Consider the following 25230-nt stretch of genomic DNA (forward strand, 5'->3'; position numbering starts at 1 on the left):
ATGGTGCAGATATCTTTTGCTCTAAGGCTTTAAACGGGATATATGAGTAATATAAGTGCTGTAATAAATAGGGAAGAGGCTCAAGCTGGTTTAACTACAACATCAAAGACCTATGACAGACTTTCTTACCCACTACCACTGACTAATCAATCATAACTCCTACTAGTCTAATTACTAGACTAGTAATTAGGGCCACAATGGAAAGGCTTTGTCTAAATTGGCACAAATGTCCCATTATAATCTATGAATGCTCTTATTAGATTTTGGTAACCAAAGGTTGAGGCTAGTGAGACCTCAAGTCTAAATGCTTTGGTGTGTAAAACCGTTTGGTTGATACATAACTGATTATTATCTACTGTTTAATGAAACAATTATCACTCAAACATACCTGTGTTTCAACATTAAGCTATAAAGTCATTTTAACAAGGCTTAGAATGTGTTTGTCCAATATTATAAGAACAAAGTGAACTTGTGTTTCATTCATTAGCGCAGTTGTCCTGTGTAGAGTCACAGAGTACTGTAGCAACAATAATGTTACTAACCACAGACACAAGGAGAGCATGCAAACTCATAAGACACCTCTATAAAATGTGGTCTTTAAAAAAAAAGGCTCAGATTTCCTACAGGGCTAATTGCAGACACACTTCTTGTTCAGTTTTGTGGCTACAGAAGTTGCTGTTCTACCTGTTTGTCAGATCCTGGCTGTCACAAAACCATCTACAGGTAAAATAGAGGACTATAATTTGTATCCTTGTCAGGCACCATGTCCAATATACAACACAAGTATGTACACTCTAACATTGTACCTACTTTAATCATTGTAATACAGTATATCTCTTTTTTTGCTGTTTGTTATAGAAGAGGAAAGTTTAATTCAAGACAGGCACAAGAAAGTTATTATCTTGGATTACTTTGATCTGATCACTGAGTTAGATGTTGTTACTTGCCAATACATTCAGGATTAACGGTGTAGTAAACTTAATGTATATTTTACATAAACATTATGTGTTATTTTCATACAGTAATTTTGTGGAATTAAATATGCTTTTAGTTAACTTAATGTAAATATTTGACTAGATATATATGTTTTTTATTATTTTAACTTAATTTAACTATACATTTTCAGACCACTGTACAACTTATAATAAATATGAGGAATCCCATGCAGACTCAAGCTCCACACAGAGTCTGCAGCAAGCAGGTGGATTTGAAACATAGACACCCCTCCCCCAAATGTTCTTAAATATGTTAATTAATATTTATCACTTTGAAAGAGCTGCGCTGCCCCTGGTTCCCCTGCAATTTGAAAGCTGCCCTCCAGAGCTTTTCTGTTCAACATATTGTGGAAGGACAGACGTCCACCTAACAAATGTTTGGACTCTAGAGGGAGCCCGAATATCAAAGAATGGCCAGAAGATCAAACCACTACTTTTAGTAAACTCATAGATATACAGTCTAGAGAGAAAATGTCTACTCCATGTGTCTCTATGGCAACACTTCTATTAACTTAGCACATTGTCACGATGAATCACTCCCCACCTCAAGCTGCAGGAGAGAAGACTTCCACAGCTCTGAGAAGTCTGGGCAAGCCTCTCTTGAAAATACTTGTATACACACACACACACACACACTATAAAATGCATCCAGAAAACATTCCTCTTACCCTTTTCCACATTGTTATGATAGAGGCTTATTTCAAAATGGATTCAATTCAGTATCTTCATCAGAATTCTACAAACAATATCCCACAATGACAATGTGAAAGAAGTTTGTTGGAAATCTTTTTAAAAATTTAATAAACAATTTATAAAAAATAAAAATTACAAAATTGCATTACTATTTCACACCTTTGCTTAATACTTTGTTGAAGCACCTTTAGCACCAATTGCAGCCTCAAGTCTTTTTGAGTATGACGCTACAAGCTTGGCCACCTATTTTTTGGGCAGTTTCTCCCATTCTTCTTTGCAGTTCCTCTTAAGCTCCATCAGCTTGGATGGGGATCGTGTGTGCAGATCTCTCCAGAGATGTTCAATTGGATTGAAGTCTGGTCTCTGTGTGGATCACTCAAGGACATTCACAGAGTTGTCCTGTAGCAACTCCTTTGTTATCTCAGCTGTGTGGTTAGGGTCTTTGTCCTGTTGGATGACCTGTCCACAGTGCTCTGCAACAGGTTTTCATCAACGATGTCTCTGTACATTGCTGCATTCATCTTTCCCTCGATCCTGACTACTCAGTTCCTACCACTGAAAAACATCCCCACAGCAGATGGATAAATGTGTGTTTTCCCAAATCATGTCCAATCACCTGAATTTCCCACAGGTGGACTCCAATCATGTTGTAGAAACATCTCAAGGTGTCACGATCTGGCCCCCAGTTACACTTCCTCCCTTTGGAGTTTTATTTTGTAGCCCATTTTCCCCAGTTCCTGTTCCTAGTCCTTTTCTTTAGCTTCAACTTTCATTATCCCTCATTGTTTGCACCTGTTCCCCTCATTATTTAGGTCCAGCTTTCTCCACCGTTCCCTGCCAGATCCTCATGTCTCCGCTTGCCTACACACAGAACTCTTTACCTGACCTGAGTGATCCTGGCTCCTGTGAATTGGACTATAGCAACTTTTGGTCTGAGGTTTGATGTTTTTCTGTTGGTTAGTTTCCTTAGTGTTCATTCTGGTTTAGTAGTTTGTTTCTCACCCGTGTTTTATTTTGTTTGGTGTGCTTTCTGTTCTTTTGTCCCCTTAGTTTTTAGTGTTAGCTGGGTTTCCCGGTTGGTAATTTAGGTTTAGTGGGTTGCATTTTGGTTTCTTATAATTTGTCTTGTTTTCGTTCGGGTTTGTGTTTTAAGTTATTTCCCTGAAATTCGTGTTCAGTTTATTTCTGTTTCCGGTCATGTTTTCCTTTGTACCCTTCTGTTAGGAGCGATTTCAGTTTATTACTGATTTTCTAACAATAAACGAGCTTGTTAGTTCAGTCCCTCTCACTGTCTCCTCTCTTGGGTCTGCCTTTGTACTAATTGTGATACAAGGATGATCAGTGGAAAAAGGATACACCAGAGCTTTAATGAATACGTGTGTGTGTGCTAGCTAAAAGGGTGCCAAAAAAGATCTTTGTAATGTTTGAGTTTGATCTAAGGAGGAGACTTTAGTATCTACATGACATAAACCGCACATCTTCCTTTCTAAATACAGTACACAAACTGACATTACACACGTCAAATAGCTCCACTTTTCAACAGCAGTCAAAGAAAGTCAGAACAAGACAGCTACCTGCTGCAGGTTTGAGGGACACTCGCTTCACTTTTTGTGGAAGACAAAAGAGGATTGTTGTTTAATGATCATTAACCATCCAGTAAAATGTCCCATAGAACAATCACCCATGGGGGTTATGCGAAAGGGTTGAAAATCCGAAGGATATCCAATACATGTACATGGGAATCAGCCATCAATAACGTTATTAAGAACACTTGTGTGAAGGTGTGCTTACGCACACCAAACTAAATAGACTGGCCCAGTTAAAGGACCAGAGCTCCAGATAGGTTTTAAAGAGTTTATTGAAAACAGTGCAAGGAGTGTAGGTGATCATCAGGTGGGGGGAGACGGTCAACTGGGATTTAGAATATACTGCAGTAGGCTCCAGGTGAAGGAGAAGGCAGTAGTTTGCATAACTTCATTTTGTGTGACTTCTGAATCCATGTCTTATGTGGTTATGGATGCAATGAGTGGATTTAAAAGGCAGGTTTTTTCCATATTAGTGTGTGATTTAAACACTATAGTTTCGTTATTAAATTATGATTTTATATTTAACTGATACGTGAATGCAGCATTGTGCAGTGACACATTACTTCTGCTTGTTGAGCAATAAATTACCTATTTCCTCAGTTTTACGTATGTCTGTCACCAGTCGGCCAGGAAACCTTCATTTCAATATTCAAATTTGGACATTTAAGAGGTAACAGACAGCAGCTCAATTGTACTTTTAGAGCTTTCATTATTTTATTATGTGCAATCAGCAAATCAAGAAGAAACACCTGTGGCGTAAATCATCTCTGTAAATCATTCCAAAATTCTTCAACTTGGAAACCAAAGTTCACCTGCTGCCTTGAAAATGCGATTTACCTGACATTTGGTTCTATAGTTAATTCACTGTTAACTTATGAGTAAGACTAACCCTGGGTAACTGGAGAAACAAAGCTTAACTCAAGATAATAATTTGACTTTATTATTTAGTCAAATGGTCAAAATATACTAAATTGTCTTTAAATTTATAAAGAATCAGTTCTTCATTATGACATTTAAAGCTGTCATTTGTACAATCGGCACCAATACCAAATCTAAAGCTGCTGTCTGTGTCTTTCCTTAGTTCTGAATGTCTGCCTGTTTGGGTTGAATTCAACACTAATCTTTATTATGTTACCATCATTTTTTTTCTATCCCTCTGTGACCGCTCATGCTGTGTTGGGTCGCATGGCTGCTGGAGCCTATCCCAGCTGTCCTAGAGCAAGAGACAGCAGACATCCTGCACAGGTCCCCAGTCTATCTCTGGCGACATACACAGAGACATACACAACATTCACACTTACATTCAGAGAATACCAATATGAATTGATCACATTTAAATAAACCTTTTTATATTTTGCATTCTGTAAGACATCCAGAAATCTCAGACACATGATGTTTCTGGGACAGTCAGTAGAGATGCAGACCCAGGTCAGGTGTTTGGGCGCTGCAGGTTTTCAAAAGTAACATCATTAGATCTCTGCCACTGGGATCTGGGAAAAGCAAAAAATTAACCATGGTGAATGATAGTTAAACCAACTCAGGGTAAAAAACTTTACAGTAAACATTTTAAAACTCATTTTAAATCAGTTACTTTATCCTTCCTGTCACCATATCACCATATTTTAGAAATAATGAAATCTAACATTAGTAATATGTATTAACTCTTCTTATGAAAGAAACATTTTGTTTCATCTGAAACCTCTGAATTTAAATATTCAAATGTTGACATTCATAAAGCTAAAAGAGAGCAGGTTCTCTGCTATTTATTGAGAATTTGATAGTTTATACACACAGTCTACATAAGAACCTCAAGGAGAAACAGTAAGTTACATCTCTGGTGTCACAAGTTATTTAAGGAAAATATTATTCTTTATTAAATTTTGTGAATTTAACTCTTACTTGGCAGGAATACAAATACATAGAGTAGTACATAGCAAGATTTGAAATCACTTTGTTGTAATGTTTTTTAGTATATTGTAAATCATTTTGTAGTCTGTGTAATGCAACATGCCTGTGAAAAGCACACTTTTTCTGTATAATCTTAAAAATATTTTCAGAAACAGAGCTTTTAAGATAAAGTGTGTTACAGCTGTTCAATTTGTTGCTACTGTTTAAATAATTACAATAACAACCAGAACCATGATATTGCACTTTACGGCAAAGATGTTGTATGTATTTTAAATGTGTATTGAATTGTGTATTTAACTTTATATACGCTAAAATTCTTTTTAATGAACCATCGTGAATGTGAAGCTTTAGTGAATCTGTTTGGATTCTTTGCTATTGTCACCAAAGTCACTTGTGTTGGCAGATACACGATGCAGTGGAATCTGTTTCTGCTCATTCTGACAGGTAAGTGGATCATCTGATCAGATTTGCAGCAGCACTGCAGCTGGTATTACAAAAAACAACGAGCACAAAAGATCTTTATAGAGTCAAACAGTTCTACAGACTTTTTAACTTATTCTATTCAGTTTGTCCTTAAAAAAGTAGTTTAAATGATAATAATAGATGAAAATATCTTTGACCCATGCTCTGGATCATGTATGAACATTCACGTGTTGTATGTCATGGCTTCTTGCAGCTGTTCCCTTTCTGTTCTTACAAATAAGGCTGATAATCACTACTGCTTAATTTTAATTTAGAAAACAACAGAAAGGTCCACACTATCAGTACAAAAATAGTGTAAGATGCAACATTGGTGCTCTTGATTTTGGTTTAGTTACTAAACCAAAATCCTAAACTTTAGTATCAAGTCCTTCAGTTTAGTATTTCCTCTCTTTTTAGGGCAGTGTTCCCTCTTCACTTGTGGCCACTATGATTATCACTTTATTAAAGAGAATAAAACTTGGGATGAAGCTCAGAAGTACTGTAAAGAAAACTACACAGACCTGGCCACAGTGTCCAACATGACAGACATGAAGAGACTCATTAACTCTATAGAGAGTCAAGATGAAGCCTGGATCGGTCTGCACAGCTACCCAGGGAAGAAGAACAGGACATGGTACTGGTCTCTGCCAGGGGTGGAATACATGGAAAACAAAGATGACTGGGGAAAAGGACAGCCAGATGATAACCAAGGGCATTTTGAGAACTGTGCACTTCTAATAGACAGGAAATGGCACGATTTCCCTTGTACTGATTCATACAAATTCATCTGCTACAATGGTAAGAACATGTGGCTTGTTGTCCTATAATGTGTTAAGTAGATTATTCTGACAATATTTTGTTTGACATAATAATAATGTGCAGAACATGCAACATATTATATGGAATTAAATAAAAACAAAAACAAAAAAAAACAATATTTGCTTTTATTATTACACAGAAACAAACCAATCCAACAAAACCTGTCATGTGATCAGTGATAAGTTGTCCTGGTCACAGGCTCAGAGCTACTGCAGAGTAAATCACACAGACCTGATCAGAGGACTTGATCAGTTGGATCATTGTGCAGAGTCTGGATCCTACATGTGGATCGGTCTGTTCAGAGACACCTGGAGGTGGTCAGATGGAAGTAGTTTCTCTTTCAGATACTGGGAAAGTTTATCAACCAACGATCTGGTTGATGGACAAGGTGACAAGAAATGTGCTACGACTGTGTTAAACAGAGCAGGAAAATGGAGCTTTGATGACTGTAATAATACAAAACCCTTCATCTGCTACAGTGGTGAGATATTTTACAGGAATCTGTCAGAAGATCTAACTGAATTCACAGTAATTTATACATGTTGAATATTTCACAAGTAAATATTGTTTAAATATTGACATTTTTCAGGGGGAATTTAATTGTCATTATTGCACTATACCCATTGTTTTTTATACACTCCTTAACCATTTTTGTTACCTCTGATGATAAAACAACATTTCTACCTGAATGTGCATTAATATAATGTTAGAGTAAGGGTTACTGTAAGTTTGCATGTAATAACAAAGAAAAAATATTTTGTTTTACACTTTTTAACATTTCATAATAAGGACATGCAAACCTTTGCACTCAACTATACATAAATTGATAGCTGGACCAAATTCAAAATAAGATGCTTTATTGATCAACTTTGAGCTGTACAATAATTAATTTTCCTAAACGTAGAGTTTGCGTGATTCTTCTCGTTTTCTTTTTTTCCACAAAAAGTAGTCAGCTCAACTCAACTTTTGTTATAATACTTTCATTTTTTGGACACATAGTTCATACAATGTAAATGAGCTTCATGTGTTTGTCCATGACAGAGTTTTTCCTGATCAAACAAAATAAGACCTGGGTGGAGGCCTTGAATTACTGCAGAGAGAATCACCATGACCTGGTCTCCATCACTAACCTTGATGAGCAGAGTTGGGTCCAAGAAAGAGCCAAGAACGCCAGCAGCCTCTACGTCTGGTTGGGGCTGCACTACAGCTGCACTCTGGATTTCTGGTTCTGGGTCAATGACAACAGAGTTAACTATACAAACTGGGCTCCTAATAAAAATAGTGATGACTGTGACATGTCTGCAGCCATGGAGAAAGCTGGGCAAAATCAGTGGTTCAAACAACCTGATAATAAGAGGTTTAATTTTATTTGTTTTTAAAACTGAAACTTTACATTCCAGAGATTTTATCGATTTACCAAATGTGTTTCTTTTGGCACATTTGAAGAAATATTGCAAATAACTTGGCATTCAGCTTTTGAAGCTGTGCTTATTTTTATTTTTTGTTGGTTTGCTTGCTCTTATTTCTGTGTTTTTCCTATTTCATGTTATTTTATATTAAAGCAGTGTCTGACGAGCATGTTTATTTTAATCAATAGATTTTTTTATTAAATAAAATGCTAAATCATGGACTGGCCCTCTCATTTTACATTTAACCAAGTATTTTTTTTTACCAGTGTTTTAATAAATAGAGAACAGTCCAAAGCTGATCTTACTACAATATTGATGACCTATTACATATGTACACTATGGTCGTTCTTAATCACTACTACTGTCTTTCTTCGATCCCAATGTAAAAAATTAGAATTTAACCAAAATATAATTAGACTACTAATTAGGACCAAGATAGAAAGCCCTCATTTTTCACAAAATGCACTTCAAAGTTCAGCTGAAATTCACATGAAACATCAGATCTTTTAAAGTAACTATGTAGAAAAGGGATTTAATTATCTAAACATTATCTGATGGTATTTTTAGAGCAAATGTACAGTAAATATCTTCTTACAAGTTTTATTCATCATTTCATTTTATTAAGTTTAATAATTTTATTTTGCTATTATACTTTATTCACCATATGAGAGAAATGTTGTAGAGGAAGTGTGGATGTGTTTCCAATCCCCTTCTTAACTACACTTCTGAAGTAAATGGCCGTGGATAAACCGTAAATGCATGTAACCCATAGGAAATATTTATTAACCAAAATAAAAGAAAAAAAACTATTAAATTACTATTAAAACAAAATAAAACACTGACTGTTTACAGTCTGGTACTCTGGTAACCCCTGATCTCTGCCAGGGGTGGAGTATGATAAACACAAGAAAATTGGACAATGGACAACCAAGTTTGTTTAATTATCCTAAGAACTGTGGGTTTATAGGGAGTAATTTTCTTTTTTATCTTGTCAGAACAAGATATTTTCTCTGCTTCAGTGATGAATAATAAATTCATAATGCACATAGGATTTAATCCAGTGAAAATACATTTTATTTGTTATTTAACAGTACATTTTTTCATCTGGATATCTTATACGCAGCCCTGTCTCCTAAAAAATTATGTTTCTATACAATTAAGCTGCAAATGCGATTATGTTTTTCCAAGAAATGCGATTTCAGGGACATTACACTTCCTGTGAACATAATGACATTTTGTCGACATGTGACGTAAATGGCAAGTTGCAAATATCTTAATGAACATCAAGTATTTTGTCCGCTAAAATATTTGATCTTGCAGCGAAATATTCGTTTGCATTTTCTGCATTAATATGCCATCCTGCAGTACAATGTGACGTTTGTGTGACTACAGCATTATTAAAGCATTTTATGGTTGTGTTCAGGCAGGTACGGAGCTGGTTAACCTCAGAAAGATCGAGGGTGTCACAATACACAAAACGTTTTTCATCACTGTTAAACACATCCACATTCTTTCTCTAACGTCAATAATTTTTCTTGGCTGAACCTAACGAGACACAGGGCTCAGAAACCAGTCAGGTCTTTGGCTAGACAGTCCTATGATGTGTACACCCGCCACTCTCCCCAGTCCACTCCTGGCAGCTCCCTTTCCCTTAAGAAAGGTACAGTTTTCTTTATTCACAAAATACATTGCATCAGAACATAATGATTGAGTTAACATTACCAGTTATATTAACATTGATTCCAAAAACTAAGCTAGAAAGTGGGAGATCAGATGGGGGGGATAGTGATGATCACCAGGGCAACACGAGCAGCATCACAGGGTATCAGCATGACACCCTGCAGGTATATGTCTGCGGGCAGATGGGAGAGATAAGAAAACATTAACGGGCTTTTCCTACAGGAAGTTATTTTGAGGAAGTAGTATGTTTAGTTTACTCGAACTGAGGAACAAGCAACAAGGTGTCTCTGTTCTCCGTTTACAGTTGACATGCATCGCGCACTGGAAAATGGAAAGACAAACAGTGGATCACTGTTGACCTGAACCAGCTCTCCTTAGAGAGTGTAAAATGTTAAATTATGGTGATGAAAATAATAAAAATAAAAAAAGTAGTTCCTTGAAAGGAACATTGCCTTTCAAGATGATAGCTAATTATGATGGTTCTGGGGGTCCAGGTTTTGAGCCTTTTATTCAAAAGCATTCTGCATCAGCACATCAAGAAGAAACTGTGTAAGTTACACCTCTGTAATCGTGTAAATCATTTGTTAGTTTGTATGTTTGTTCTTAAGCTAAACATGTAGTCAAAGTAATAAAGCTCATTGAAAGTCATTGTGCTTGGTTTCAAGCAGAGCAAAGATGAAGTGGAGTTTGGTTCTGCTCAGTCTGATGGGTAAGTGGATCATCTGATCAGATCTACAGAATAACAAAAAAAAAAAAACATCAACTTTCCACTGATATAATGCAACCGCAAGGGGACACAAGCCAGTGTCTTCTTGTGTCAGCCCCAAGTCTGGATAAATGCAGAGGGTTGTGTCAGGAAGGGCATCTGACGTAAAACACATGCCAAATTAAAAATGCGAATAATGAGGAAGATGTGTTCGTAGGCAGAGAGGAGAAGAATAAAGCTAAGAATGTAGGACACACAGTAGGGACTTTGAATGTTGGGACTATGACAGGGATGTCTAGAGAGTTAATTGACATGATGCAGAGAAAGACATACTGTCCATACTGACCATTATGTCCATTGAAATCTTGACCAATCACCACTCTCTGACCTCTGGCGATGCTCTGAATAGCTTCATCTAACTCACTCCAGAATTTCTCCTTCTCTTCTAACTCACATCCTACCTGTCTGTCAGAACCACTAACAATACTAAACATCACTCCTTCAATTTCCAGCTTCAGATTCATCAACCTGTCTGATACTCTTTTCACCTCCAGAACATTCCTCACAAACTCCTCTTTCAGGATAACTCCTACTTCATTTCTCTTCCTATCTGACCCTTTAAATTTAACCCTGCAGACACACAGTATATCCACCTTCCTTCACAAGCTGGCACTGTCTTGTGCCCCCTGTGCTTGCACTGAGTTCCTCAATAATTCATAAAACTTTAATTGTGTTATGTTATGACAAGCCTTTATAATAATGTTGTGACTGACAGCCATGATAGAACGTGTTACGCTATCTTAACACAATAGCTTTGGCACATGGTAGCAATGCCTGTTAGAAGCTTTTTTTTAAGCTTCTTAAGCTGACTAAAAGGGTATGACTTTACAATGCGTCATGCAAACACTTCAGACAGTATGACCAAAAAACAAAATATTTTTGCCTTAAAAGGTTTATTTGGATGGAATTGAGGTCACAAAGGGCTGATTTCTTTCTGAAAGGACGAGGAGCTAACTGAGCATATGCAGTATTATTGTCATGACTGGATCTCTTTCCTGAATGGAGTAATAACCTGTGTCACAAAAGCCCCATGTTGCAACCTTCCCTGCTTGAGGTTTTGCTCTGATATCAGCATTTCCTCCTTTTCAGATGAGTGTTCCTTCCTCACTTGCCAATTCTATGAGTACGGGAAAAGGACTTGGAGTCAGCATCAGAAGTACTGCAGAGAGAAATACATTAAGACACTATGTTTTTTCTAATATCTACAAAGAAAACATAACTCGATTGATTTCTTTCACCTCCTTTCTAATTTAGACTGTAAAAGGATTTATTTGAACTGTCTCGGTCGCTTAGAATAAGCATTACAACAAGCATCTCTCGTGTTATGCTGAAAGGATTACAACATTTTGAAACTTGTACAGGTCCTTTAAAAATGTTACAGAACTTCCTGTGTTTGTCTAACAGAAAAAGTGATCCTGATCAACGAAAACAAGATGTAGGTGGAGTCCCTCAATGTAAATTGCTCGTAGGTGTTAATTGTAGTGTAAATGATTGTCTGTGTGTGTCTCTCTATGAGGGCCCTGAGATAGACGTACCCCGCCCTCATAAAATGAGGGATGAACGGTTAAAATAATGGATTTCAATGTTTTTGAGAGCATAACAATAACACGATTCATCTATAAAGTTTTGTTTCTAATTATTTTGCTTTATTAAAAATTCTGTGATGGTTATTTTGTAATGTCAATGGATTTACTTACATTTTGAAGATTTCTCTTTTCCTTTTCTGATAAAAAGTGATTAAACACATAGACCCTCATAATATCTGAATGAACTTGTTATTGAGCCATGAAATTTACTGGTGACCTGTCCAGGGTGTATGACGTCTCTCACCTTATGACAGCTCAGAGGCTCCAGCACTGACAGATCACTGATAATGATAAGTGTAAATAACAGATGGAGGAATACATTTGAGAAAATCTCCATATTGTAACAACCACTCTAACCAGTTCCCTCTGATTACTCCCGAGATTCAACCCTGCTGAAAAAAGCTGCTGGCTGCCACTTTGAATGGAGGTGATGGATGTTTTAATCTGTTGTCTGTGGTGTACATTCACTTAACAAGTCACAAAATACATGAGTATTACAAAACATAAGCTATATTGTACTTCAAATTATAGTTTTATGTTTTTTTTAAGTTCACCTAATCTGGAGAATCTGCGTGTTAATATCACTGCACATTTTGGCGAATCAATTTAACAGCTTGAAATTTGAACTCTTTCATATACATATACTTTATCAAAAACACAACATTATTAGATGTTAAGTAACTTTTTGAAACTTCCCCATTTCTCCTTTTGGGGAACCTGGCGACCACATCTGTACACAAATTTGGATAAAGAAAAATAGAAGTAATGCCACAATGGGGAAAGGAGACTATGAAAAAAATTTGTTGTTGTGACACCAAAAAAGAACACAAGTGAGTCAGGCCACAGCGTGTTTAATTTCACAACGAGAGATTATGTAGTTTTGCATTTATATTTTTAGCAATCTTTCAAAATTCCCTATTAAGACCCAATTGAAGAGACTGTAAGAGGAAGTAAACTAATAAATAGGCTTTATCAAGGATAGAAGTCAAAAAACTAACAGAAAACAACTCTTAAAAAGGAGGGTACAAAAAAAACAAACAAAAAAAACAGGGCTTTAACAAAAAATCTAAACATAGAATACAAATAAAGATACACTATAAACCCAACTGAACACGGAAACAAAATTAAAAAAAGCAGACAAGTCAACAGACAAGTCAAGTCAAGATGAACAAACCTTACACCAAAAGCAACAGAGTCCTAAAAGCAAGAGTCAGGATTCTAAATAACACAGGTCAGGTAAACCAAAGAGCAAGGTGCACTGTCCAGGAGTAAGACAATAATCTGGCAGGTGCAAACAATTATGGCCGTTAATAAATGAATAAACTGGGAACAGGAAGTGGGGAAAAGGCTACAAAATAAAAGTCCAGGGCTGAGGGCCAGATCATGACACAATTAGAAAATTCATTTTGCCCATGATTTATTTGGGTGCATTGCTTATTTAATAAATAATTAATACTAAATAGGTCATAATAATGTTTATTATGTTTTTACATAAAAACACCCTGATGCTTTTTTATCCATTTTATGTTTTGTATTTTGTTAAATACGTACAGAAATTTCCAACAAAACAAAGAAAGGATTACTCAGACTTTGCAAACCAGATCCATGTCTTTGTATAACAAAGCCGTTCTTTCATATGTAAGTATTCTTGATCTTCTCTTCTAATTTTGTTTTGTTCTGTTGATGACAAGTACACTAACTCTGTACCAGCATGAGTAGGTACATGGGAGAGATTAGTAAACATGAACAGGGTTTTCCCCAAAGGAAGTTATTTTAAGGAAGTGGTATGTTTAGTTCACCCCACCTGAGAAACAAACAACAAGCTGGTTCTGTTCTCTTTTGATAGTTGACATGCGTCGGGCAAAAGAAAACAGTGGATTATCACCTGTGTACAAAAATAAATGTAAAAAATAAATGTTGGTGAATTAAAGCTTTAAAAACCTCTAAGTATCAACTCATGGGACAACCAGGAAGCAGTTCATTATGAAGAACACTGCCTTCCACAATGATACTTGATTATGATGGGTTAGTTAAGGAGGCTCCCACTGTGTCCAGGTTTTAGGTCTTATCCTACTGAAAACAGAAAATATTAACAGGAAGGTCTCTGAGTGTGTTCTTATAAGACAATAAGTTAAAAATATGCTACCATCAGGTAGAATAGCAAACCATAATTGGTTTGCACTTTCATAAAGACTGAAAACACACACACCTTTATTTTAGTGAGCCACATCATTACTGGTAAACTGAAGTAGTCAAATCAATTCATACAGTAACTTTAAATGAATTATAGATTATTGTTAATTAATTTATTCTTTGTAAGTCAATGTATAATTTTCGAAATAGTTTTTTGCTTTGCACTATATTAAATTACATGTAACATTAATGAAAAGTATTTTCTCTTCTGAAAGAATCGGATTGAACATTTTGTGCACACACCTGAAACGTCCATATGCAAATATTCCAATGTGGAAATTTCGGAAGCTAAAAGAGACCAGGTGCTTCTGTTTAATGAGCATTCAGCATTTCATTACAGACAGTCCACATCAGCACATCAAGGACAAACAGTGTAAGTTACATCTCTGTTGTGTCAAAACATATTTGAAAATATATTATTATTATTATTATTATTATTATTATTATTATTATTATTATTATTATTATTATTATTATTATTATTATTATTATTATTATTATTATGTCTTTAATGTGGTGAATCTAAGGCTTTCATTTGCCAGACACTAAAAACTCAGGTAATATGAAGCAAGATTTAAAACCACTTTGTTTTGATGTTAATTTTTAATAGTTTTCTTAATTAGCATTTAATTTGTTGTTTAATATGTGCCAGCAGTAAATACACGTTTTCTGTATAATCTTAACACATTATTTATTGAAAAGAACAAAGCAAACTATATTATACTTCTTCATTTTGTTGTTATGTTTTACTTTAGGAAAAACAAACAGAAAACACGAATACAATTACCATCCATAACTAAGATAATGTATTGCACCTTACTACACATGTGTAGTATATTTGTTATATACATGAGCATTGAATTGTACGTAATTAACTTAAGATATGTTCCTGGGTTAAAAATCGTTCTATTGAAGCATCATGAATGTTAAGCTTTAGTGATTCTGATTTATTATTGTTAGTTATTAATCTGAAGATACTGTCAGTGTGTATTTTCTTAAAGTAATTAAACTCATGAAAGTCGTTGTGTTTAGGTTCAAGCAGAGTGAAGATGCAGTGGAGTTTGATTCTGCTCAGTCTGATGGGTAAGTGGATCATCTGATCAGATCTTCAGAATAACTTCATCTAGAGAAAAAAAAACTTTATGCAGATGAATGTTTTTAGTGTCATCCTATTCTACAGGCTTATTAGGTTTTTCTTTAAATGTTCAATCTGTCCTAGAAAAACAGTTTGATAACGATAAATGAAAATATCTTTGACTCATGCTCTGTTATCATTTATATTAGTTTACATGTTGTAACTGCTTTGTTTAAAAAGTGAGTGTGACAGGTAATCATGGTTTTGGGTTGAAATCAGTTTAGTATTTCCTCTGTTTTTAGGGCAGTGTTCCTTCTTCACTTGTCAACTCTATGATTATCGCTTTATTAAAGAGAATAAAACTTGGGATGAAGCTCAGAAGCACTGTAGAAAAAACTACACAGACCTGGCCACAGTGTCCAACATGACAGACATGAAGAGAGTCATTAACTCTACAGAGAGTCAAGATGAAGCCTGGATCGGTCTGCACAGCTACCCAGGGAATGGAAGCAGGAAGTGGCATTGGTCTCTGCCAGGGGTGGAGTTCAATGAAAGTGAGACAAGATGGGAGTCAGGAGAACCAAACGATTACAATGGTCATTTAGAGAACTGTGCACTTATGACCAACAAAAATTGGAGTGATTTCCCTTGTACTGCTTCATTCAAATTCATCTGCTACAATGGTAAGAATATGTGGCTCGTTGTCCTATAATGTATTTATAATTCTAAAAATATTTATTTGACAAAATAATATGCAGAACATGATTTGTCTATTTGAACAATTACATATTATATGGAATTAATTAAATAACAATATTTGGATATTATTACACAGAAACAAACCAATCCAACAAAACATGTCATGTGATCAGTGATAAGTTGTCCTGGTCACAGGCTCAGAACTACTGCAGAGTAAATCACACAGACCTGATCAGTGGACTTGATCAGTTGGATCATTGTGCAGAGTCTGGATCTGATATGTCTGGAACAAACATGTGGATCGGTCTGTTCAGAGACACCTGGAGGTGGTCAGATGGAAGTAGTTTCTCTTTCAGATACTGGGAAAGTTTATCAGCCAACGATCTGGTTGAAGGACAAGGTGATAAGAAATGTGCTACGACTGTGTTAAACAGAGCAGGAAAATGGAACTTTGATTATTGTAATAATACAAAACCCTTCATCTGCTACAGTGGTGAGTTATTTTAAAATCTGTCTCAAATGTTTTTTTATTACAAGAGTTGGGCAGGAGTGCAGAAGAACCATCTGAATTAACCGTATTCATATATGTAGAATTGTTGCATTTATTAATGTCTGTTGGACCAAAACAAGACTTTGAATATTTGTTTAATACTTCTGAGCTATTTTCTGAACATTTTGTACAATGATTCTTTCTCTAGCAATATCCTTTTGTTCAATTACAGTATTTGTTTTTTCTTTAGCTCTTTTACCCTTTTTTTCTTTATTTTGCACAAAAAAATTAAATCATGTTTTTACATAAAAAACCTAAGTTTATAAATTGACCCTGATAAACTAAATGTTTTTGTTTGGTAGACTTTGTGTAAATTTCAGGTATCAATTTTATCATAGTCTGTTGGACATTGATTTGGTTGTGTTGTTGTTGTTGTTTTTCTGTATTTTAATTATTTTAAAAGAACAAGTTTTATTTTCAGTACCATCATTTGAAAATCCTTTTTACAACCCAGTGTTCTCAAACTTTAACTGACCCTCCTGTGTCTGTCCACATCAGATAAAGTGATCCTGGTCAATGAGAGTAAGACCTGGGTGGAGGCCTTGAATTACTGCAGAAAGAATCACCAGGACCTGGTCTCCATCACTAACCTTGATGAGCAGAGATGGGTCCAAGAAAGAGCCAAGAATGCCAGCAGCCTCTACGTCTGGTTGGGGCTGCGCTACAGCTGCACTCTGGATTTCTGGTTCTGGGTCACTGACAACAGAGTTAAGTATACAAACTGGGCTCCTAAAGGACATAGTAATGACTGTGACATGTCTGCAGCCATGGAGAAAGCTGGGCAAAATCAGTGGTTCAAAAAACCTGATAATGAGAAGTTTAATTTCATCTGTTTCTAAAACATTGTAAATGCTGGAGATTTTATTTCCACTTGCTAATGTTGTTGTAGTGGTGCATTAGTTTTGAAAAAATGACATTGTATATGATGCCTACAACTATTCAGTTTCATTTCTCACCTCGGCTGAATAGTTTTGTTAGATGGACAATAGAAATGATGTTGTTAGGGGAGAGAATATAAAGGTTGTGGCTCCTACAGATCATTATTCTGCCAAACTATTTTGTTCAGTGAGGCCTCTGTGGTTTTAATCTGATGTAGAAGCGGTGATAGGGCAGCACTGAAAATGAGAGAGAGATTTTAGATCTTTTGACATTTTATTCAATTAAAATGATTAATAAAATAAAGTTTTTCAGCTTTTTCTTTCACATATTCAACAACTTATCTTCTCTTTTTTTTCTCGTGTTATTTGATGTAAAATCACTGTCTAATGATTATGATTATGCTTATTTGTGATCATCAAAGTTTGCAGATTGAATAAACTGTTGAATCATGTTCTGGTTTCCTCTGTTTCCACTTAATCAAGTGCTTATTTTATCCAAACCTAGAACCTTAACTATAGAGTTGTTAAATAAATAAAATAGATTTATTTTACAACAGTAAAAGTTTAATTAGAACATGCAAATGATGTCACATCACATGATCACATGCCGACCAATGAAACAAGTAAAACCTGAACATTAACCTCAAGCCAAAAGTAAAAAATTCAAACAATAATTCTTTCACCTGGATAACAAGCAACACTAACAAGTCAACTATTCAAAAACATGTTTTCAAAAACAATAGCAGTGCTGATGCCACATGTGAAAAACAATATCACAACTTTAGATGTAAGTGGGGATTTAAACTATGCCTGTTAGTGGGCACAGATACTGTAGACGCAGCATCCCGTGTTTAAGTATTGTGATATGTTGGATCAGCAACAAAGCTGACGTCTTTGTATCACCCCCTCACTTGTTCTGCTCCCAGTTCTCATTATGTCAGTTCTATTCTGGACATTGATGGACCTTTTCTTGACTATGATAAACATATTTAACCTCTGTATTTCAATAATCAAATGTCAACATGACAGCAGCTGTAGGACAAAGTCGACCCGTTGACTGTCTGTATTGTCTTCAGCAGCACATGAAAGAGAGACACTGTTATGTAACTTTGTGTCATTTACTGTGTTTTTTATAACTTCAGTGATCTTTCAAATAAGCTAAAATCTGTCAATTAAAAAAACATCAGCAGTATCACATCTTGGAATAAACTTTTGTGTTTGTCATTGTTGGACAGTAAACAATGTTTCTATTTTCACCGTGTTATGTAAATAATTCTTTTTAATCCTTAACACGGACGTCCTGGTATTGGGGGATCTGGTAGAGATACATGTCATCATTCAAAACTCTGCATTTTAATATTCAAATGCTGACGTGATCTCTGAGTCTCTGCAGCATGCAAAGATTTGCTACACTGAGTCGTCACAAGCACATCAAGGCCAGAAAGGAGCCTACGTCTGTGTCTGTGTTGTCATCATCAGGACTTTCAAAACTCAGCTATGATTCATCAGAAATTTCTACAGTGCCTCTAAGTTCAATCAAGTTTAAAAATCAAGTTTAAAAATGCAAAACAAATCTCATTTAAATTTCACAGGGTCACAGGAAAACATTAAGATAATTTCTTCTAAATCAGCACAAATGTATGTATTTGGGCCAAAAATATGAGAAATATGCTGTCTAACAATATAGTTACTTTAGATGGCATAACTTTGGGCCTCAGTACAGCTGTGAGGAACCTTGGAGATATGTTTGACCAGTATTTGTCCTTTACATCCCATATAAAACAAAAATATCTTCCACCTAGAGAACATTGCCAGAATTAGGAGCATCCTGACTCAAAGTGATGCTGAAAAACTAGTCCATGCATTTGTTAGTTTTAGGTTGGACTCCTGTAATTCCCTACGTTTGGAGTCACCTAATAACTCCCTCGAAAGCATTCAATTAATTTAAAATACTGCAGCAAGAGTCTCCACTGGCTTCCTATAAAATCTAGAATATAATTTAAAACCCGCTTCCTTACATGAAAAAGTTCTAATGTTCCACTGAGACCACTTAGATCTCAGAATAGAGGTCAACTTGTCGTTCCCAGAGTTTCCAGAAGTAGAATGGGAAGCAGAGCCTTTAGCTATCAAGCCCCTCTCCTGTGGAACTGGCTCCCAATCCAGATTCAGGAGGCAGACACCCTCTCTACTTTTAAGTCTAGACTTAAAACCTTCCTCTTTTAAAAAGCTTATAGTTAAAGCTGCTCAGTCAACCTGAACTTGCTCTTAGTTATGATGCTGTAGGTTTACCACCATTGCTAAAGTGCAATGAGCTCCTCTCTTTTCTCTTTATATTATTTATTACTATTTGGAGTAAAAAGTATTTTTATGTTTTTTACATTTCCAACAAATAAAAAAACACTTACACAATATGAGACCATCTGCTAATTACTGATTTCTGTAACAACGAAGAATCTGCAAAGAAATCCCCAAACTGTTTTAAGCAGGATTTATTTTCCTGTCTCATTATATCCACAGTGACACAGTGTAAAATAAGATATTATACATGGGTTGAAAAACACTGTTGCATCTATATATCTCTCTGAAGAGGGCACATGGGTTAATCATCCCAGTGCTGTTATTCTCCATATCACTACTCATTCAATGTCTCTTGTCCAATAAAATTGCTTGGTCGGAACTAACTGTTGGATAATATGCATTAATCAAAGGCTCCTCACTCTCACTGATGTGTCAAACACATTTAATAATTGTTTTTTTTATGTTGTTCATCCCATTGTCTAGATTTGCATGACCTGTGACCAGTATTTATGCTTCACTATAACATAATTAAAATATAAAAACTCAATTGAGTGTTTTATGTATTTTTAACATTTACCACAAAGGTCATGTCTGAAGACAAATTCAGTTCTTGATTCAAAACTAAAATCCCTTTAAATCAGGAATAACACATGAAACTGACAACCACTCAGTATTTTGTTGAAGCACCTTTGGCAGCAATTAAAGCCTCGAGTCTTTTGGTGTATGACACCACAAGCTTTAATCACCTGGATTGGACAGGACGGTCAGCGGACAGCCATGTTCAGTTCTCGGCAAACATTTTCAATAGGGTCAGGGCTCTGGCTGGGCCACTCTAGGACATTCACTGAGTTGTCCTTAACCCACTTGTGTGTTGTCTTGGCTTTGTGCTTATGGCCCAGACTGAGGTTTTCCTTGAACAATCTCTGTACTCCATTCAGCATTTCCTCCACCCTGACCAGTCTCCCAGTCCCTGCTGTTTAAAAACAATCCCACAGCATGATGCTGTCACCACCATGTATTTGGCAGGTAATGAGTGGTGCCATGTTTCCTCCAGACAAAGTTTAGAATTAGGACTGAGGTTTTCCTATGTATTAAATTTACAGACATTCCTAAATTTCTACACTAAATTTACACTTTGTCAATATGGGGTACTAATTGTAGGTTATTGGGGAAAAAAATTAACAAGGGTCTGAAAACGTTCTGAAGGCACTGTGTAAATATATATATATATATATATATATATATTTAATTGAGTAAAGGATACATATACTTTTCCAACCTCATATCAAATGACATCTAACATTCGTGACACCTTTTTGTCTAAAAGACATTTGGATGATGCCAACATGAAACCTCCATATTTAAATACTCAAATACTGACATTCAGGAAGCTACAGGAGAGCTGGTTAAGTTATACAGTATTTGTTAATCCTGCAAGATTTTATTACACACATTCTACATCAGTACATCAAGGAGAAACATCACAGTGTAAGTTATGTCTCTGTTATCAAAATATTTATTTATTTCATTTCTGTGTTTAAATACTATGATTGTTTACATTTGCACGAAATACAAACAAATCAGTTAATCTAGAGGAGGATTCTAAATACCTTGTAAAATGTTCTTTTATGTTGAAAATCACTGCGTAGTCTGACATTTTTCATACAATTAAATGCAACATGTCTGATAAATGCAAGTTTTGTGTGTAATTCTAAAATTGATTGGCCAGAAAGTTTTCAAATTATATTAGTGTCTTATAGTTGTTACTTCTTATGTGAATGTTTACCTTTAATTGATAAACATAATGATAGAATTAGGAAATTTGAAATTAGAAAAAGAGATTGTTCACACATTCATATAGTGTATTTTATGCATCCAGTCAGTGTGTATTCCATCAAGATGCAGTGGACTCTGTTTGTGCTCAGTCTGATGGGTAAGTGGATAATCTGATCACATCTGCAGCTATTTTTAAAAACAAAATAAAAACCAAACAAATATGAAAGCTGTAAAGATTTTATGCAGTCATCTTTCTTATAGAAATCACTTACTGAGTCAAACTGTTCAATAGACTCATTGTGTCCACTTATGTTAATGTTGATATCAGTTTTCTCCCATTCTAATTTTAATTGGGAAAAGAAACATATATACATGTATATATATGCTGACTATGTATTACTTAATATTATTATAATTCCTGAATGTGCACATGTAACAATCACTGGATTCAGATAAGTGGGTGTTTTGGTCGTGTATTAGCTCTATCAGTTTAGTATTTCCTCTGTTTTTAGGGCAGTGTTCCTTCTTCACTTGCCAACTCCATAATTACCACTTTATTGGAGAGAAAAAGACCTGGGATGAAGCTCAGAAGTACTGTAGAGAAAACTACACAGAACTGGCCACAGTGTCCAACATGACAGACATGAAGAGACTCATTAACTCTACAGAGAGTCAGGATGAAGCCTGGATCGGTCTGCACAGCTACCCAGGGAAGGAGAACAGGAAGTGGCATTGGTCTCTGCCAGGGGTGAAGTACATTGAAGAGAAAGCAAGATGGTATAAAGGTCAGCTGGATGATAAGAGAGGAAATCTTGAGAACTGTGCACTTATGACCAACAAAAAATTGAGTGATTACCCTTGTACCGATTTATACAAATTCATCTGCTACAATGGTAAGAATATGTGGCTTAATGTGCTATAATGTGTTCAGCACATCATTCTGACAATATTTTGACAGAATAATGTGTAGAACATGATTTGTTAATTTCAATTACCTTTTATATGGAATGAAATGTTAAATAGAATTAAATGGAAACTATTTTTGCTTATTACACAGAAACCAAGGACACTTTTTATGTGATCGACTATAAGATGACCTGGTCACAGGCTCAGAGCTACTGCAGAGTAAATCACACAGACCTGATCAGTGGACTTGATCAGTTGGATCATTGTGCAGAGTCTGGATCCTACATGTGGATCGGTCTGTTCAGAGACACCTGGAAGTGGTCAGATGGAAGCAGTTTCTCTTTCAGATACTGGAATTTATCAATCAATAGTTGGGCTGATGGACAAAGTGACAGGAAATGTGCTACGACTGTGTTAAAAATAGAAGGAAAATGGAGCTTTAATGACTGTAATAAAGAAAAAACCTTCATCTGCTACAGTGGTGAGTTATTTTAAAATCTTTCTCAACAACATCCCTCAGAACTATAATGTGTGTTCGCTTAAGATTTTGGGAAGCTGTAGGAAATAAAATGGGTGCACACCTGTGCTCCAGAGAGTCTAAGTGATTAATGAAGAGATTTACATTATCATATTTTTATAATATAATATCATTTGCATTCTGAAGCAGTTCAGAAATAAAAAGATACGTAAAGGAAGCATAAACAAAGTTGGAATAAAACATCTGGACATAGAGAATTAATGTTTTCTATTGACCCCTATTTATTTAAATTACTTAACAAGTTTTGCCATAATCACCATAGTCCGTATTGTTGAAAATGCTCTATAAATTAGGTGCAAATGATAAAAGAATGCTCCAACATGACCACACATACTTTTACATGGAACTCTACATAAGATCCGTGAAATTAGCATTCTACCTGTGGTAGACATTGGGGCTGTACTTTAATAGTTCTCCACATCCTGAGCTTATTTCTATTTGAATTAATGTTTTATCAGCGGCTTATATTTTACTCTTCAAATGACTTACAGTGCAAATGCTGCTGTAAGATAATACCATAAAGATGTGATGTGTGAAAGTTACACTGTCTCATAAGTCATAGACAGAAAATTCCATATGTGCCATGTTTATCTATGTCAGAAAATGTGATCCTGATCAATCAAAATATGACCTGGGTGGAGGCCTTGAGTTACTGCAGAGAGAATCACCAAGACCTGGTCTCCATCATTAACCCTCAACAGCAGAAATGGGTCCAAGAAGCAACCAAGAATGCAAACAGCCCCTACGTCTGGTTGGGGCTGCGCTACAGCTGCACTCTGGATTTCTGGTTCTGGGTCACTGACAACAGAGTTAACTATACAAACTGGGCACCAAATGGAAAGAGTGATGACTGTGACATGTCTGCAGCCATGGAGAAAGCTGGGCAAAATCAGTGGTTCAAAAAACCTGATAATGAGAAGTTTAATTTCATCTGTTTCTAAAACATTGTAAATGCTGGAGATTTTATTTCCAATGTGTTGTTGTAGTGGTGCATTAGTTTTGAAAAAATGACATTGTATATGATGCCTACAACTACTCAGTTTCATTTCTCACCTCGGCGGAATAGTTTTGTTAGATGGACAATAGAAATGATGTTGATAGGGGAGAGAATATAAAGGTTGTGGCTCCAACAGATCATTATTCTCCCAAACTAAGTTGTTCAGTGAGGCCTCTGTGGTTTTGATCTGATGTAGAAGTGGTGATAGGGCAGCACTGAAAATGAGAGAGAGATTGTAGATTTTTTGCAGCTATCTTTTGACATTGTATTTGTAAAATACATTTTTTCAGTTTTTGTTGTTTTTCTTGTTTTATTTGATGTAAAATCACTGTCTGCTGATTATGATTATGCTTATTTTTGATCATCAAAGTTTTCAGATTGAATAAACTGTTGAATCATGTTCTGGTTTCCTCTTTTTCCAGTAAATCAAGTGCTTATTTTACCCAAACCTAAAACCTTAACTATACAGTTGTTAAATAATAAAATACATGTATTTTACAACAGTAACAGTTTAATTAGAACATGCAAATGATGTCACAACACATGATCACATGTCGCCCAATGAAACAGGTAAAACCTGAACATTAACCTCAAGCTACAAAGTAAAAAATTCAAACAATAATTCTTTCACCTGGATAACAAGCAACTCTAACAAGTCAACTATTCAAAAACATGTTTTCAAAAACAATAGCAGTGCTGATGACACATGTGAAAAACAATATCACAACTTTAGATGTAAGTGGGGATTTAAACTATGCCTGTTAGTGGGCACAGATACTGTAGACGCAGCATCCCGTGTTTAAGTATTGTGATATGTTGGATCAGCAACAAAGCTGACGTCTTTGTACAAGTCAACAGTTCATGTTTTTAATAACAATAGCAGTGCTGATGCCACATGTGAAAAACAATATCACAACTTTAGTTGTTAGTGGGGATTTAAACTTCCAAATGTGTGAGTGTTTTGCTAATGATTCTTTCAACACCTTTACCCAGTGCTCAACATTTGTGAAGGATGAAAAGGAACATGAATTTTTTTGTAGAGGTCTGTCACCAAAGTGCATCAAAGGTGATTATTCAATGTCCAATTATGATAATATGCCTGTTAGTGGGCACAGATACTGTAGACGCAGCATCCGGAGTTTAAGTATTGTGATATGTTGGATCAGCAACAAAGCTGACGTCTTTGTATCACCCCCTCACTTGTTCTGCTCCCAGTTCTCATTATGTCAGTTCTATTCTGGACATTGATGGACCTTTTCTTGACTATGATAAACATATTAAACCTCTGTATTTCAATAATCAAATGTCAACATGACAGCAGCTGTAGGACAAACTCGACCCGTTGACTGTCTGTATTGTCTTCAGCAGCACATGAAAGAGAGACACTGTTATGTAACTTTGTGTCATTTACTGTGT

The 25230-nt window shown here is 35.6% G+C and overlaps 3 protein-coding genes across 3 annotated transcripts; all 3 read left to right on the forward strand.

The window, feature by feature from the left end:
- The first annotated feature begins 5050 nt into the window (after positions 1–5050).
- Positions 5051–8033, forward strand: LOC137136904 (macrophage mannose receptor 1-like). The gene is made up of 5 exons (XM_067522686.1): positions 5051–5095; positions 5586–5626; positions 6062–6442; positions 6603–6944; positions 7505–8033. The coding sequence occupies exons 2-5, from the start codon at positions 5593–5595 to the stop codon at positions 7840–7842; spliced, it is 1095 nt and encodes a 364-aa protein (XP_067378787.1). The 5' UTR covers positions 5051–5095; positions 5586–5592; the 3' UTR covers positions 7843–8033.
- Positions 8034–14427: 6394 nt separating this feature from the next.
- Positions 14428–17750, forward strand: LOC137136900 (C-type mannose receptor 2-like). Its single transcript, XM_067522680.1, has 5 exons — positions 14428–14470; positions 15130–15180; positions 15475–15855; positions 16008–16364; positions 16920–17750. Exons 2-5 carry the CDS (start codon positions 15147–15149, stop codon positions 17258–17260), a joined length of 1113 nt encoding a protein of 370 aa, XP_067378781.1. The 5' UTR covers positions 14428–14470; positions 15130–15146; the 3' UTR covers positions 17261–17750.
- Positions 17751–21482: 3732 nt separating this feature from the next.
- Positions 21483–24176, forward strand: LOC137136906 (macrophage mannose receptor 1-like). Its single transcript, XM_067522688.1, has 4 exons — positions 21483–21530; positions 21886–22266; positions 22431–22760; positions 23418–24176. Exons 1-4 carry the CDS (start codon positions 21497–21499, stop codon positions 23756–23758), a joined length of 1086 nt encoding a protein of 361 aa, XP_067378789.1. The 5' UTR covers positions 21483–21496; the 3' UTR covers positions 23759–24176.
- Positions 24177–25230: the final 1054 nt, after the last annotated feature.

Source organism: Channa argus, chromosome 12 (assembly GCF_033026475.1).
Source record: "Channa argus isolate prfri chromosome 12, Channa argus male v1.0, whole genome shotgun sequence".
In the NCBI taxonomy this organism is placed as follows: Eukaryota; Metazoa; Chordata; class Actinopteri; order Anabantiformes; family Channidae; genus Channa; species Channa argus.